The following is a 17,814-nucleotide window of genomic DNA, read 5'->3' on the forward strand; positions in this document are numbered from 1 at the left end:
TGTGTGTGGGGTCTCTGGGAGGATGCTTTCTCTTCGGGGTTCACTCTCTCTCTCTCTCTCTCTTTCTTTTGCTCTCTCTCGCTACCCGCTCAGTGCCGTCTTGGATTAGAAATTTTCGAACGACGAGAAACTCGGAAGAGCATAAGGCGTGCGAGCATTTCAGAGCGACCCCCATTCATTGCTTCCATCTGTTTTTCCGATCATCCCTTCTTTTCCTTTTTGCAATTCTCTCGCCTCTGCCTCTCTTCACACTCTGTCTTTTAGCCATTATGGCGTATAGTTTTATTGTGCCAAAAAAAAACAACAAGAAGGAACCACCTCCCGATACTGTACGTCACCCTGCTGCAACGCTTCAACCACGCTTCAACGATCTCGCAGGTCTTCACTTCCGTTTTGCGGTGCTTACTTTGCATGTCTTTTATCGTTTATTACTGGCGTGAGGGTTTAAAAAATCACCCTCAGCAAACAACACTCGGGCAGAAATTGAGAAGTATCGCTTAATCTTCATCTTTAGAGCGGTCCCAAAGCATTTATGGTCGTTTTCTTTTGTGGCGTGTGTTGTTCTGCAAAGGTTTGAATTTTTTGGATGTTGATTGAGTCATAATAACTCTTGCTTATTGAACCACTGAAGAAGCTTGGGTCGATTTGTGATAGCAGAAAATCAATAAAACTCGTCCTCCTAATCGATGTGTTAAATCGGATTCAGCTGGCAAAGACAACAGCGTGGGAAGAGCATTAATGGAGACTGGCACCCAATAATGCCGGCTAGATCAGTTGGAGAACCACAGCAACAACAACAAGAAAAAGCTGCCGACAATGCCGACACATCTGGTTCAAACTCATTTATCTCTTCCAATAATGGTGCGGAAACCGGCACCGATTTGAAAGCGAGAAAATGGAAAAATTCGAAACAAAAACTAACAAACGAAAAGCTGGAAAATGAATATGCTAAGTGAACGGAACAACAACAATTCACGCCGCAAAATCTCCACTACCGGTGCACCGATAAGCAGCGATAATGAGTTCGTTAAATCGAATCAAACACCGCAAACCACCCGACACGGGCACACAGCCGGGGGTAGCAAGGGTAATTGTATCAGCGAGTCGTCTCTGTGCCACTGTGGGAAAACTTCATCACCGAGGGAATGGGTTTCCAATTCGGTGGTGGTCAATTTATTCGAAACTTTCATCGGGCCACCGCATTTCCACCCAGCTATTCCTATCGGAAACGATGATTTCAAAATGCTAATGGGCGCTAAAAATCATATCGGTCAATTTTTGTGCTGAAGATGAAACCTTCCGTGAATCGTATTCACAACACAGGCCGGAATATTTTATCACATTGTTAGCTTGCCGGCTTCTCTCACTTAACCACCACCCAGCCCGGAAAGCCCCTCATATGCATTAAGATAGCGGGCTCATTGCGATTGAGACTGTCTCCCACGATTTTCCACTGCGATTAAGATAACAGCTGTAAAGGAGAATTATAAATTCGGCCAAAAACCAAATGACACGAGTTGAGAATGTTTCGGGAGCGCGTTTTATTTTCCGCCACACTTAACACGTGTCAAAACCGGGCCGTCCCGGTGTCGTGAGCCCGATTTGAGGACCCACTTTTCCGATAAGCCATCTAACAATGTTGGCTGAATTTTGAAAAATGAGCTTCAAATGGTTCAGCTCTCCGGACGTATCCCGGCCCGGTTTGTTGGCCAAAAGCAAGCGAAGCACCCCTTATAAAACACAACCTTTTACCAGCTTGCAGTTGCATCCACTCATCGGTACGTGAAAGTTTGGAAAGTCGCACGATGGCGAGGGCAATGAAAATCTGCCAGAGTTTGATCGTAGCGGCAACCATTCGATCGCTTTTTCACCAATTCATCGGCAATGATCCGAATGGGTTTCCGGACGAAATTGAATCTATAACACAGCGAGGGCCTCACCTCCTCCACCTACCCACTATAAACTTTTTGGGACCCTCCCCCCTCCCCCCACCGCTCCCTTTCTCTCTCCCACCTCCCGCCAATTCCCTTGCGAACATGGCGCATTAATTGCTCCAGATAAATAATCCGATATTAAAGCTCGCAGCACAATTGCCTTTCTTTCTTTCCTTTGGCGTGGCTTTTCCGGTGCTCGTTTGGTACAGTTTTCCTCGACCGTGACACAATCGCGTTCGGCAGATTTAATCATCCCGCTTCGGTTTTATTTTGATTGCTCCAAACCCAGAGGGGTGAGTGGGTGGGTCGAAATGAAAGGAAACCCCCATTCGAGCGAAACCTCCCACCGCCAACCAGCGGGATCATTTTGGTTGTTTTTTTTTGTTTCATGTATTTTCGCAAATTCTTCTTCCATCGTCAGCTTCTCCAGGGTTTTGCTGTCCCCCAAAAGGCTTATACCAATCTTTGCTGATCAAATCACAATCGCTGAAAGGCAGTTGCCCGTTGCGCTAATTGAGTTCCTCCGTGTGCGGTATGGATTGCGTTTTGGTTGAGTTTTCCAATTTTCGGCGTGCGATGATTTTGCATGTCGCCGGATTTTGTTTTTATACGGCTGTTGGTTTATGGTGGATTTTCTTTCGCGAAATCATAGAAATTGCACACAACGGGACACAACTAACGGGAAAGCATTGTGCAGTAGTTCTTCAAAGTAAGTGTGGGAGATGCCGGCAATGGAGGACTTTTGTTTGCTGCTCGTAGAATAATCACCTGTGACGATTGCCCTGCGCCATAAAGATCCAGCTGTTACTGTAATGTGATCCGAGGTTGCACGTTCGGTTCATTTGAAGATAGACAACACCAAGTAGATAATAAGTCCCCCGATCATCACACGAACCAGGAAATCCGTTCGCAGCGAAAGACAACAACACAGATGCACCGAAAGAAGTTTTGCACCGTTCGGAAGTTGGTAACTTGAACCGGGAATCATCAGTGAAGCCACAAAAGCTAAATACTTCAGGCACCATCATCAGCGATCCACAATGTAAAGGTGAAATGGAAAACGAGCAAATAAGCGAACGACCGATTGAGCATTTATGTTATTTTTTGCTGCAAAGAACGCTCCATGCACATGGCGTGAAATGGTTCCAGTCATTTGAGACAAATTTGTAACAGCTAATTTTAGTCGACTTCGTGTCTCATACGAGTCGTTTAACCCCTTTTTCTGCAACCTTAGACTCGTGTCGCAGTGGGAGATGCTTGGTGAATTCGTAATTCTTGTTGTAAAGTTTTAACAATTGCTGATTTATTCTTTTAAAAGCAACTGCCAGTGCTTGTGTTCCTTGCTAATCTATTGTCATGTCCTAGTTCTACTGCCAGATAGTGGGGATGTTCCCCAGTGGTGCAGCATGTCGGAGCAAAGTGCAAATTAGACATGATGCTTAACAATTTGTCACCATTGCGGTCCGTGCTACTGTGGGCACCATGTCAAGCATCGTCCCATCGTTGCATGGTGCAAATCGGAATCAACGTGTGGTGAGAGCCGAGTAGCCGAGAGGCTCAACGCATGGCCTACTGCGTGACTACAAATGTCAAAACGAACAGCTGTTCGAGAAGGTGCCGATGTGGGGTGGCACAGATGTTATTCGCACCGTACATTGGCAGGAGTTTGGCTCCCGAACGCTCGATTGCTCCGTACCGTGACCGCCGTGGTTCGGGAAATGGTGCGCGAATTTTCCACTTCACCTGCCGCAGGACATTCCGGTTTTGCTGGTCGGCAAAAACCCTCTCACTCGCTGGATGACAAGATGATTCTGCACTAATTTGAGAGCGATTGAGAGGTGAGCGAGTGAGAGAGAGAGAGAGCGAGTGCGTGTGTGAGTCGTGAGAAGAGGAGAATTGGTTTTGCGCTGTGCGCAGGAACGTTGAGTGCGACTCCCCAATCCCCAATCTGCATGGAATGGAGACATCAGCCAAGGGATGGTCGCGGATTGCATACATTCAGGCACTGCATGCTCTGCAATCGCTCGACCGCAGCGGAACCCAGCATATGCGAACCGTTTGGGCAGGCCACAATGTGAAGACATCATCAAATTTCGACCAATTTCGGGAGCAATAATCAAACGCGTCAATTTGTTTGTTTGGTTGACTCGAAAAATTCATTCGTCACGGGGCTCGCACAAATGGTCACGGTACGCAGAACACACGCGCTGCTGCACGTGGTAAAACAAGAAAACCCCAAATGCCGCCGTGCCTTGGTTAATTGGGCCCACGGAGGGAAAGCGACGCAAAAGGCTCGAATCTTCTTAACGGGTCAATTTCATTCGATTAACAGGTGTTAACTGCTCCGAAAAGCAGATTCGTTTACCGATCTGGTCCGAGCTGCCGGCCGAGTCGTTTGTCGGTTGTCTTTGCAGCAATAATTGGCAAACCAAATGACGCACACTGGCCCATAACGGGAGCTAGGGCGGGCCTTTGCTTTCCACTGCATGATTTCCTGTTTGTTTTTGTGATTTTTCGAAGAATTTCGCAATATCGACACGTTTGCCAAGGGTCAACGGACTTTATCGCGAATGTTTCCGCGCTGTTCCAAATTCCGAACATTCCGTGGCACTTGTTTAGTGGAGATGGAGGGTTTTTATTTTGCAAATACGGTGCCTGTAAATAACTTTATCGTTAAAAAGCAAAAGCTCTCGTCTAGACTTTCAAGTATAGCTATTTTTGAAGCGATAATAAACCCAACGGTGTGTATGACATTCTCCGATTCCTGCTTATGTCTACTAAGCAGAATTAGTGACACCGGAATGTGACCCTTGAATGACCGCTGTCGCATTTCCTCGAGGAAGAAGATTAGCTATTTATGATCAAAAGGAATGCTCCAGCTTGGTCTTGCGTCGGCTCATCATCGCCCTTGATTACCACGAAATATCGCACATCCTAATATCCGGATGATGAACTTCTCGCCCGGTCGTGCGTCCTTTCGATTCGTCAGCACCACCTGACGTGTACGGACAAGACGTCACAGCTTATCATCCGCTTTGATGCTGCAATAATCGTGTGCTTGGAAGATGTACCCACTCGTGTGCTATTTGTACGCTTCCCGGAGACTTCCCTGGTTGTGTTCTCGGCCGCCTCACGCCTCAGGCCCGGTAGAGATCTTTCCTTCTCGAAATCGATAAAGTAATCTTTGCCCGACGGTCGGGTAGCAGGTTCTATTTTCTCTTCTACACTGTGTTGGCCCTAATATTTCATCAGCTAAGACGAATGAATAAGGAAAAACACCATCGCCTCTGATTCGCCGAATGGCGAATGGTCACGGCCAAGTGACAGAAGTATCGCTCCAAGTAACGCTAAGAACGTCAACGACATCCAGCAAAGCTCATTCGCTTCGATAGTCGGAAGCAAACGAGCGGAAAAGCTTCATTTATCCACGTCCCGAGATTGACCCCCGCGCCAGCCTCTGTTCCTTCCTGCGGTGTGACATTCGTACATTTCACGGGGGACATAATTAACCGTCAGGCAGCAGAAAGTTCTCCCCCGAACCGGGCGAATGCGAAATCGATGCCCATTTTCCGAAAATGTAGCCTCAGATTGGTGGCCATCACCACACACACACAACACACACACACATCCCGACCATCGCCCCAGACGCTTCAGACGAGTGGCGTGTCCCATCGATTTGTTGCTATATTTGTCGTCGAGGGTTTATTTTTATTTGGCATAGCGGACTCCACCCGGGTCCGGATTGCCTACCCCATCGTTGTCCATCCCGACAAATCTTGTAGGGCTCCGCATAATTCGCGCAAATGTTGTGGCAAATGCTGTACGATCAATAAAACGGTGCGCTTGTGTGTATGTGCCTGCTCCAGTTGATGCCTTGCCAGCGGAACCATGAGTTCCGGTTGATTCCACATGATCCAGTTGTCGTGGGACGGGGAACTAAATAGGAAATGTGTCGCCTCCTGCACTCGAACACAATGGTCGTCACAATGATACTGGTGGTGCTACCGTTGTTGATGATGAAGATGACGATGGTGGTTGTGGCGGTGGCGTATATACGATTTTATGGCTTTCTTCCGGTTCCGGTCCAGTTCTGTATCGGTCATTCGTCGTCCTCGTCGTCTTGGTCGTCTTGGAAATCGCAGGGAAGGTGTTAGTGGCAGCCATCTATTTCAGTAGGATATGTCACCCTTCTCACCTTGATTCGCAGTGTGTAAGGGCCTCGTAGTTGCAATGCAGTGTCCGTCCCCGGCACAGCAGCGCCGGCATAAATGCGCCACTCAGCTACCCTTATTCTACAGCCATTGCACGGATACCGTATCGATCGGGAATCAGCATTCAAAATTTCATCATCCTCTTTCGATGTGTTGGATTTTTCTCGTGTGTCTCCGAACAAGCTCAAAGGTGCATACAACACGCGTAGGCGAAATTGACATCTGTCCTCGGCGGAGTTACCTTACACGGCACCGGTACAATGTAGCTTGACTTCATTTCCATACGAATCGTGATGTTTTATGGCTACCGTTGGGAGTTTCTCCCGGAAACCAGCCTTGGTCCGCTGGTGGTCCTTGGCGCCCGAGCAGCACCTTTTCACGCCCGCGGTTCCAAGATGGTGTTGCTGTTTCCTGCTGCGAGCCAAGGTGCCCCAACGCCAACATTAAAACGCTACGGATAGCACCAATATAAATAATAATAAAAATCCATATCCGATTGCGCAATCAGGTGGGAGCATTGGTGTGCGAAATGCCATATTTTGTAGACGGTATCCAGCTCCCGAGGGCAGAAGCAGGCCAGTAGACAGGCGCTGTAGTATCTCGTTTGCCGTGGAGAGGTAACGAGCCCTATTACGCTTGTGTGTTGTGCACTTTGTACCAGGTAAGTGGGGCAGGTGGGAAGGATGCAGATCCTGGCGAGGATTCAGAATCCGACATTTACCACCTTTCGAATAGAGCCGTGAAACCGGCACCAGTTGGCAAAGGGTTTCAGGGGCTTTAATATGTAATGGGGCTTTGTTAACCTGAGGTGCAAGCTTTATCCCTGCTCGCGCTTGCTTTCATATGATAATTCCAGTGAGCAAATGGAAGGCCTACAACGAATGCCAGCCAAAGACGAGAATATTAAGCGGATCCACCGCAACGCAGCCAAGAAGCAGACCTCGTAAAGAATTTTAAATGTTGGCAAATGCTCGAGCCACTTCAGGTCGGGTGCATTTGTGTCCGATTATGGTGATATTTATTGCATTAGAAATAACTGGACAAAGTCGGGGTGGCGCTATCTCGTTCTCAAACCGGGTAACCACAATTGTTGGAAGAGGATTTGAAAAGCTCCTAATCCTAGCCTTTTCCATGACCTATTTTTCTAGCAACAGGTGCGTTCTTTCGTTCTAAAACCACATAAACTTACAACAGTCTCTGCAGTTGATGCATGACGCTTTTCTATATGCAAACGATTGTTTAAATGGAGCTACTCAGACAATAAGCATAATTCTGCTGGGAGCCAACAAACAGGCACAAGCAGGCAAAAAACGACCAAATCGATACAGGGATGCACCGTACCAAACTAGAAAAGATGGCCGACAAGCGATAAAGTCAAAAATTTAAATATAATAGGTACCGATGCGGCACCGTTTATCATCATCATCATCATCATCATCATCGTCGGTGTCAGCGGCTACCGTAGTTGCATGCTTCTGGTGCTTTAGTTGGCACACTTCCCACAGCAAACACGGAAAAACTGCAAGCTCGGCTTTAATCAGCCAACTATCGATTAGTGGCAGTGGTCGAGGCGAAAAGTTCTTCGCACTGGCCAGGCAAACTATTTCGGGTACGAAAATCTTAACCTTTCCGAACAAATCTAATCGAATGAGCGAATGGTATGAGGTAGCTAAAATAACCGGTGATGTGTCAGTTTTAATTGTAATTCCATTCTATTTCCCGATGCGCCACTGGGAATGCTTTTCCGAAGTTTAATGTTCGTGCAGCTATTTCCGTGCTTGTTTTAAACTTCACGGCGGTGTTGGTGCTTGGTGCCTCCATGGCCGAAGCAACAGAGCAGCAACGTCAAAAGCTTTCTCGGGGGAGAACGGACGGTTTGGATAAAGCGACATCGATTTTTCATTATCTACCATTTCCGCTAGCATTTTCGTGAGGACTCAACCGAAAGCCCTTCCAATGGTTGAGGACTTGATGCAACCTATATTTTGACTAGCTGCAGTTCGCACTTTTGAACGGCACAAAGGGCAAACAGTCAGTCAAATCGATTCCAAAGCTTGCGCCGCACTCAGCACTCAAAACCCCAAAAGCCATAAAGCCGTCTCGAGAAGAAGAACGAGCCCCTGCGCTTCCACGAAACCCACCCTCCGGCGAGAAGCTTTCTCGGCTCGTCAGCGTGTGCACCGAGGCACCGAGCCACAAAAGCGCTGCATCATAAAAACCCCGATCCAACCGAGCACACTGTGTGTGACCTGCTCGGTATCCGAAAAACATGCCATCCGCACCATTTTAGGCTCCGAAGCTCCCAAAGCTCGTACGAGTACAATACATCCATGTACCGACCGGGGCGAGGGCTCCAATACGCCGGGCCGAGCCCGAACGACGCGACGAGCGAAAGCTAATCGATTGCTCTACGCGCCGCAGCACGCGAGCGAACGAAAACGGTGCGCACGTAACCGCACGTAGCCATGGTAACGAAGGAGAAAGCGAGAAACCGACGAATAATTTCAGCCCGATCCGATCGAGCAGGCCACCTCCACTTTTGGCTGATCGCCTGGCAAAAGTAGAGCATTGTTGTGGATGTCGTAGCTGGCGTTGAGCCCCGAAGATGTCCGGATTCTTGTCGGTGTTCCCCAGCGCGCGCGCACACACGCCCGAATCGCATACATGCATGCGTGCGGCGTGTGGGGAAGATCGCATCGCACAGCTGTGCTGCTGTGTGCTGCGAGCGATGGCGTTTGCGGTTTCCCCAACGCAGCAGTAGCCGCCGCGAAGAACATGGAACGCAACACCACAACGGTACTGCCCCTATCGAGCGTGGTTGGGGAGCGAACTTGTATCCCCACACAGACAGAGCACGGTCGGTAGTGACCGGACTCGCCGCTGATTGGCAGACGGCGAAAGTTCGCTTTCGATGACCACCACTAAACTCGATATGCCAACACCAGGAGCGCAGCTGCTCGTGGAGGCTGAGCACATTCTACCAGCTCGCGACTGGTACCGGGCTGCCCCGAACGGGGAACACAAGCAAGTATTGAAATCGAAGCCGAAGCGAGCACCAAACAGAGCAAGTCATGCTCAGCGCTACAACACCTCGGCTTGATTCGGAGCGGCCTCTTGCTGTTCGAACGATTGGTACGCGATGGTATGGCCTCCTCCTCCTATTCCTGAGAGCCGGATATTTTTTGTCATTTTCTCTGGAGTCACGCGGGCACTCGATTCGAGCGAGACCGTTTCTCGGCGACGGACCACGAAAGAAGTTTTGATGAAACACGCACACACACAGCTAGCCGGCTAGACGAAGCCGCGCAAGTCATGCGAAGGGCTAGCACACTTTGCGCCGGGTACCGAAGACAGCCGCATGGTCGCCCTCCACTCGTTGGTGCCTTGGTGTTGGTGTTGGTGTTGGTCGGTTTCTGGCGCTGGTAGATGCGTCCTGCTCGCTGTGCTGAGACACTGTTCTATTCAATCATTTTCTTTCTCGCGTTTCGACAGTTGCACCAAATTTGCATCCGGCGAGAACGGTGAAAACACGGCCACCGTCGGGCTGGCGAGCTCGGGCCACCTCACAATCTGCCAAATGATGGCGTCGCATTAGCGCTATTTTTCAATGATCATTAGCGAAATGGCTGCTGTCATCATCATGATCGCGCCCTCGTCTTGACGTTCGCCATTCAATTTGTGTGTCGATTAATCGTTGTTTTCTTCCTTTTCGCTGCCAGCGGCTCCGAGAGGTCACCTCCAAGAAGCGTATGAAGGTCCTCCGGCCCTGGTACATTCGTGGATAGATGTTACGAGACATTTTGTTTTGTTTCGCCGCGGCCGCAACACAAAGCGAAACCGATGATGACGGCGCGACAAAAGCTGGTGTATCTACCTATCCGAGGGCTTCTTTTCTGGCAGCTATGGTGTGGGGCAGGCCCTCTCAAGACAAGCTGAATTCAGATGAATTCAAAGCTGTGGTGCTTTCGGGGATGTATTCTTCGTATTTCGTATATTTCATTACGGGAAATATTTTCTAATTCACAAAAAATATTCTAGTTAAATTTAAATCAGGCAAAAAAGTTTAAATACGAGTGATTAATAAAAATAACGAGGCGGCGACGAAAAAAGGGCTCTCGCCCCGCAGTCGGTAGGATTCGAACCTACGCTCCCAGAGGGAATCTGATTTCTAGTCAGACGCCTTAACCGCTCGGCCACGACTGCATGTTGTACGAAGCTCGGTGTTCAAAGCGCTATATCAATGCGACTCACCAACACACTCATCCCACACGCTTGGTAGCCAATTTTTCCTTTACCATTGCATCGAAAGCGAACTAGTGCATTACTGCACAGTAAACTGCATCCACTACGTTCAACAGATCGTGCGCGAACGAAGCAAAAAAAAAACAAGATCGTGGCTTCATTCCCACCCCTATCGCGTTTGTGTATGTGTTACTGCATTGCACCGAATGCACTTGCAGTAAACGGCGCGTTTTTCTCCTCTGGGCTTGGTCGCTGCATTGAACCACGCTTCGCAATCGGACTTTAGTTCTTGACTAGTACAAATGTACCGCCGCGATCGCCTGATCTCTTGGTAAAAATGTTGCCGAAACATAATATTCTCGCGGTTACCAAACCACCCACGGTGAAGGGCTGCCGTAGAAACTAGTTTAATCGACTTGCAGCTCGTTTAAGGGATCGCTTCCTATTAGAACAACCCTTCCCAACCAGCTCCCACACAATCCCACACCGACACCCGCTTTGATAGTTGCGCCGCGCAGTTATAGTGCACTTGCACACTACCTCCTGCATCGCATTGGTGCATAGTGGCGTTGCGACTCCTGTGGTCGCAACAGTTTCGCAATACACGCCACGCTACCGAGGTAGCTGGCGCAGGTTTCACCCTTTTACTGCAAACCAAATACACACACACACACACACACACACACACGTGCTACATACGCGAAAAGGGCCCTTGCGAAACGGTCGCCCTTCGCGTAACGACCAAGGGCCGCTGGCTAAGGCGCACGATGGAGAATGTAGTTCGAAATAATAAGTAAGAATGCAATTGAGAAGCATCGTTAAAGGGAGCCCCAACGTCCAGATGCATCGCGCCAAAGTGCATCATCATTATTTTCCGTGCAGGGTAGCGCAATCGGTTGGTAAAATGCCGCTGGGCCACAGCTTTTCGGGCGGGAAAATAACCACGAGTGAATGCACCAGAAATAGAAAAAGAAAATGGATGAAGCGATATTAATGCATCAAAACTGGTGTAAAAAAGACAGATTGCTGCTGTGACCTAAAATAACTAGGATTTTTCGTTTAACATTTCAACCAGTTGAGATTTTGGTGTAAATCAAATAGCATTTAAATTTCCCCAACATGTTCGAAACCAGCTTCAGCTATCACCGGATTGCGCACCCCTGACTGCAGGTGCGATTGTGTTAGTGAAATCGAGCCTTGACTGGTACCGGGTAACAGCCACGACTGGTACCATCATCGTCCGGGAGGTATCCGGCGCACGACGGCCGCTGCGCGATGGCGAATCACGACGAATTTCACTCGCCATGCCCGGGATGAGTTTCGCGCGTAAATTTCACAGGTTTACACCAGGGTCGCATGCATTTTGCAGGGTTGCTTGCCAGGTTCGGCTCGTCGGCAGGGCCTTCGTGGTCGATTCGGTAACCTTCGGGGCGTCGAGTACGATGGCGCTGTCACGTTTTCATCACGTCATGTCGAAGTTAGCACCCGGAGCGCAGTCACCGAGGCGGACAGCGTTACCAGCGCGTAGTTTGCAAGCGAGGCACCCCCGTATACGCTGGCGGTCGTCATGGTTACGAGTCAAGTTCAGTGTCACGCGCGGTCGATCGCGGCCGGACAGTGAAATCCATGGTCGTGGCCTCATTTTGTGTGGCCCGGTTCGATGTCAGGGTCTCTCGCGGCGTGCTGCGGCCGTTCGTTGTTGGTGCAGTTGGTGGCGACGGTTTATTTCACTTTCGTTTTCTTGTTCCTACCTTTTTTAGACAACGGCCAGGGCAGCAGGCAGCGTAGCAGGCCGCGCCACTCCACACAACAACCACGCTGACTGCGGTCGTGGCCGTGTGCGCACACGCCGTCAATGACATGGCAATGTCCTTGGATGAATCTGTACCAGGGAGACATGCGCAGAGCAGGGCGCTCTCAGCCAAGAGGGCAATCAACTCTGCTCGTTGCGGTTGTGCGGCGTACATATGCTGTGTGTGTGTGTGTGTGGACAGTGAACGAGATGCGCAGTTACACGTCCAAAGCGAGGTTTAGTATGGGAAGGTTTTGACCAGCGCGTTACAGCAGCGTTACCAGTGTTGCTATGGTGATTTTGCCCGTTCTATCCACCCATAACAGGCGCACCGGAGGCCGTGTCTAGATGATTTTAATGACTACAAAATAACAAATTACTGTAGCTCTTTATTGCCTAACACAATACATTTTGTTCTTGTATTGGACAATACATTCGATGAAACTCATTATTTTGAAGGTAAACAATATTTTGTAGATAACGAAAGCTTGATATTTTAACAAGAGCAACTATGTCTGTTGGGTGTAAACGAGCACCGGGTTTCTCAACGACGAGAATTTGGACGCAATCAGTAATACGATGGCTGGGAAACATTTATTTGAAACAGCTCATTAGGGACGCAGGCGCATGCCGAATTTTGCTGACTCCTCAATGTGTTCGTTTGTAAACTGTCGTACTTCTGCGACCGGCGACTGTGACTGGTAATAATGTGTAATGTCGTCGTTATGCGCATGGGACAACAGACACATAACAATGCCATTAATGATAATACATTCGAGACCTTTTTTTAATCAACAATTACTCTTCTCCTAATTGATTTCACTGTTTGCGTCTCGCTTCAGCGCGTGGGTTGATTCTCTTCGCGCAAATTGCAATAACGCTCCGTTGGCGGGTGTTCTGTTGCACCGTTAGTATGCAATCTTGGTACCGATGTCGCAGTGCGAAGAAGTGCGATTTGTCTTTACACGGCGAAACAGCCCAGCATCTTGGAGACGAGTGCAACCCCAGAAATGATGTCGTTTGTCGAGGATGCACGGGTTGCTAGCTCGCTTCATATTATTCGCGCGAAGGGCGATTGTGGAAAGAGACGGCGAAGGGAGAGACAGAGAAGGGAGGGAAACAACGATCGCAACAAAGTTGCAGCGGGTTTCGACGTGTGTTGCGCGCGTTCGTGAACCACATGTTCAATTTTGAAATCGCCCTACCCGGCTGCCAGGCGACCAGGAGGCAGTCTCACACCAGCTGCACGCGTACGGCAGTGTGTAGAGATTGTAGGCTCACCACACCGGCAAGCACCAGTCGATGCGTTGCCATGGTTGACGTCATCGCCATCATCGCCGGCTGTGTTGTTGTTTGCTCTGCGCGGTCATGCGCCTCCCGGCAACATTTGTATGCAAATTATGATAGAATTAGAATAGGGCTTCAGAACGTGGGGAGATTTGATCTGTCGGCCTTTCGTTGGAAACACCTTTGCAAGCAACTTTTTCGATCACCATGGGAGGCGTTTGGCATGCGTTGTGGGCATAAATTTTCTTATGAAGTACAATTTCATCTGAGCTTGAAGAATTAAGTTTTCATTCGAAATGTACTTTGCCCATTTTATGTGATTTTTTAAACAGCATCTAAATGTTCTCTGAGGCATTGGACACCTCGTCATCCACACTTTGGAAGAAAATAAGTAACCGAAAATCGATACAATCGAATTTACTTTTCTCCCATTGTGTGTCGCAAAAGAGTTAGAATTAGAAGCACTGCCGGTTTGCGCGGACGTTCACCTCCTCGGCGCATAGCTTCTTGTTACTTCGGTTCATATTTTTGCTGGAAAAATGGGTCCATCCCCTCGGAGTTGCCAGCAGAACCGGGATTCGGCCGTATCCGATTGCGAACTGCTGGCACTCTTGTGGGGGCCCAACAGTGCGGGCCCACACGCGGTACACGTGTCGTCTTCCGTCCCGGCAGAAACGACAGTCGGACATCGCGTTTGAGGTAACCTTCTCCAGGTTCTGCGCTGTTGGACGAAGATTCGTTCTTTTTCGAACGGATTCGATCTTTCGGATTCGACTCGCTCCGTAATACCGACTGGAACGGAACGGATTTTCGCTGTCTCGCTCTCTCACGGTTTCTTCGAGTCGGACTTCGACGCTCTCCACACCACGACTCCTGGTTGCGTTTCGCTGCAATAAAAGAACGCGCACATCATCGCGTCATCGCTGTCTTGCAAGCAGCGCTACTCGAACTACCTCCGCACGCGGCCGACAGCGTCCTACTGCCCTGGTGGAGCTACCCATCGAGACAATAGTTTTTGGAGAAAACGGTCCGCCAGGTCCGCTGGCTAGGTCCGCCGGATGGCCTTAACCGACTTCGCCAGGGTTACTGCGTCCGCGTACGGTCGGAGTTCGGTCGAACTCGTTACTCGCGCGGTGAGTGCACGAGGTTCGTTTTTCGGAATCGGATCGGATCGACATCAGAAGTACGAAAAATTTCACAAAACCTGCCCGGAGCGCATGCGACGAGTAGGTTGCAGATAGCGTCAGTTTCAACACGCTTGCGCACGGCAACATCTCTCCCCACGCAACAAACCGGCATCGCAAGAACTGGTCGACGAACGCGCGTTACCTTTCTTAACGGCAGCTCAGGAAGAGTGATGCTATATGATTGCGCAGGTACTTTGACCGAATCCTGTGGTCCGGATAGAAATGATCGAATTTCGTCGATGTGTGGGCACGCTTTAGCGCACATTTTATTGGCATCTTTATTGCACATGCTGCTCAATCCAGTCCACAAAGTAGGCGACACCGGTGAAGATGTTCGGTCGCCAGGGAGAGGCACAGGGAAAAGGTCCCCAGGAAACTAGTCCTATTAGAACGGGTTCTTCACTCGCGCGCGTTCCGTTCATCGTGACTAACGGTCCACCGGAGTCGGCCGAGCAGGACGCTTTGGATCCATCCTCGGGCCCAGCACACACATTGGTTGCGGCAAGATGACTCACATCGTACCACAGCTGTCGGCATTCGTCGTAGTCCACCAGCGGCAATACCACTTTCTGGGAGGAAAGAGACACTCATACATTAATTAAGATTCAGAAAAGAACATCTCAAGTACTTACTCTGAGTGTATCCGGATACTCCGGAATTAGTGCCGGTGTAACAGCTCCCCATCCACTGACCAGGGCGCTTCCGTGGAACGACTCATTCATCGATGGCAACCGGATCGGTTTTACATGGTCTCCCAGCACAAACGGATCGGCGACACGAATCAGTGCAATGTCGTACGGACAAACTGTGCCACAGTACTGCTCGTGTGTGATGATAAGCTCCATCTTTCTTCGCTGATTAACTTCCTGCCGATCGAGGATGTTGTGGGCTCCGGCCACTACCTCCGTAAATCCATCTGGCGTGTAGGACGTTTTACAGTGCGCCGCCGTCAGTACCCAGGCCTCGGTCAGTAAAGCTCCTCCGCAAAAGTGCATCGGTGTGATGGTTGCATTGTTGTAATTCCACTGAAGTGACACCTGATAAGGCAGCTCATGGGGTTCCGTTTCCTCTCCGCCGATAATCCTATTTACTGTAGCGGACAGACTGGGACCCACTAGAGCAAAAGCTAAAACAAACCAAAGGCCCTAAATTCATGCTGAACACGGAGACACTGTACGATGCAACACAGCCGATGCAGAAATGGTGCAGGGCGATTGTGCCATTTCGCTATTTATATGAGACGAACACATCAAGTGGTCAACTCACCCACTGGATTTGGATTCAAGATCAGACTAGATTGTTTGGTGCTAATCTACCGTTAAGTCTTCCGATTACATGTTCCAAGCAAGCTTCCGTCTTAAATGGTATGGTAAGACGGTACGTCTCAACTAAGAATGTTATGTCAAATGTTATGTCCAATGGTTTGTGAAACATTTCTTCCCCAGATTCACATAATCAAATGTATCTCGTCTTCCTTCAAATACCAACATTTCCGAGAAGGAAAAGCATTCGGCATAGCTCACGGGGGATCGACGTGTGCTGGTAGGCACACAAAACCCGAAGTACACCTATCGCTTCGCATACTATACTGCTAACGGATCGGGTCTAAAACTGAAAACCAGTTCGCAGCACCACGGAGAGCAAACCCTGGTCGCGTCAGCCGGCAGGGGAAGGTGTGTACGCGTACGATTGGATAAACAAACAGGCCCAGCCCACATCGCGTGGTCGTGCGGTTGCGTGGTCACACCGATCGACCAGGGCGAAGAAATTCCTCCACATCAACCTGCTGTTCTGCTACCGGGGGATTTACGAAATCTCGCGAGCTCCGGCCCCAACGAACTGGGGAGCATCGTCGATAGCGCGTGGTGTCACTACAGCACTCGGAGAAGGCCCAACAGACGATGGTCGTAAGCACCGTACCGGTTGGTGGTTAAAGTTTGCCAAAAAGTTCGTAGTTTTGGGGAACGTCAATGGCCTCGAGGTACTACAATTTTGGGCATCTTCTTGCCCTCACCCTCTTTCCATCTCGATTCGGGGGGTTTTTTGGCAATGCACCAGGAAATGCAGCTGTTGGTAGCCGTTTCGGGGGCGTGTGTGTCCATCCGGACGGAAAGGGAATCTCATTATCGCAGTTTCAGTTTTCTACATTTTCTTCAAAAATTTTATCCAATATCACAGGAGAATAGGGCATTCGGAAGGTGGCCTTTTCGGGGTTTTTGGGCGCCCACCGCCCATCGCCCAGATGCAGTCAGTCAGTCAGGTGAACAGAGACAGACCGCGTACGCACGAGCGAGCGAGCACAACCGGCGACACGTGGTGCTGTGCGCAACGGCGTCGGCGTCAGAGTGCGGAAGCGTTGGTGCGTAACGCCTCGCCGACTGGGGAAGCACACCACACCAGCTACGTAGGGCGAGCGTGAGCGTGTGCATTTTCGAAAGAGAACACACCAGGTCGACGGAGGTTTCGTGTCGGAAGGTCGGAAGGTACCAGACAGCTCTTCCGATTTCTTATTGAACGATATAATTACAAGAATAATTGGGGCTGCGTTGGGTTGTAAGGTTGCAACTTGTCAAAAAGGGCAGAGCTAACGTGCCCGTATCGCATTATCGCATGTGCTTCAGCTCTCTAGTTCTTCGTGTTTACCAGGGAGGCGCGAACAAGACCGCAAGACGACCGCATACGCGTGGTTTCTTCGCCTTCTTCGCGGCCTGCCAGTTTGCTCTCGTTTCGTCGTCGAGGTGTATCGTACGCAGCGGGGATGGTTAGCGTTGCACATGCTTGTTTCCGGACGTGGTTGGTTGGATGTGGTCGAAAGGGGCCACGAGAGATCCCTACGCAAACCCATGTGGCCCTGGTAGAATGGATAAAATTTTTGTTGAAATACCGGAAATTGAAATTCCTCCACGACAGAGAAGCGAAGCAGCGCATGAGAAGCTCTCGCAGCTATCACCCGTCTGTGGTGGATATATCCACGCCATGGTTGCCATGGTAACTCTACAAAAAGCTCTCGACGCGCTGCAGGCGGCTTTTCGGATGGCTTTTCGCAAGAAGCTCTTCTTTCTCCGTGGGCTCCTTGGTTTTCTAGCCTAGAACGTACGGAGCGTGGTCGATGGCTCCTGGGATCGGAGTTTTATGCTTCTCGAACTCCTTCTAGCCTTGTC

The 17,814-nt window shown here is 49.7% G+C and overlaps 1 protein-coding gene and 1 non-coding gene across 2 annotated transcripts; both read right to left on the reverse strand.

Moving 5' to 3' along the window:
- Positions 1-10,266: 10,266 nt before the first annotated feature.
- Trnas-aga lies at positions 10,267-10,348 on the reverse strand. Its single transcript has one exon. It is a non-coding gene; the product is annotated as a tRNA-Ser (tRNA).
- A 4,536-nt stretch (positions 10,349-14,884) lies between these two features.
- On the reverse strand, positions 14,885-15,855 carry LOC118503160 (trypsin-1-like). Its single transcript, XM_036036121.1, has 2 exons — positions 15,286-15,855; positions 14,885-15,222 (listed from the first exon to the last, which is right to left on the reverse strand). The coding sequence occupies exons 1-2, from the start codon at positions 15,646-15,648 to the stop codon at positions 14,932-14,934; spliced, it is 654 nt and encodes a 217-aa protein (XP_035892014.1). The 5' UTR covers positions 15,649-15,855; the 3' UTR covers positions 14,885-14,931.
- Between the last annotated feature and the right edge of the window lie 1,959 nt (positions 15,856-17,814).

This window comes from Anopheles stephensi, chromosome 2 (genome assembly GCF_013141755.1).
Source record: "Anopheles stephensi strain Indian chromosome 2, UCI_ANSTEP_V1.0, whole genome shotgun sequence".
Taxonomy (NCBI): Eukaryota; Metazoa; Arthropoda; class Insecta; order Diptera; family Culicidae; genus Anopheles; species Anopheles stephensi.

What these genes read in the sequence shown, in the direction of transcription:
- LOC118503160 (XM_036036121.1), bottom strand. Translation starts at nt 15,648, where the DNA reads ATGCACTTTTGCGGAGGAGCTTTACTGACCGAGGCCTGGGTACTGACG. An exon ending in AGTATCCGGATACACTCAGA is followed by an intron (nt 15,223 to 15,285) that starts GTAAGTACTTGA and finishes CTTTCCTCCCAG; the next exon opens with AAAGTGGTATTGCCGCTGGT.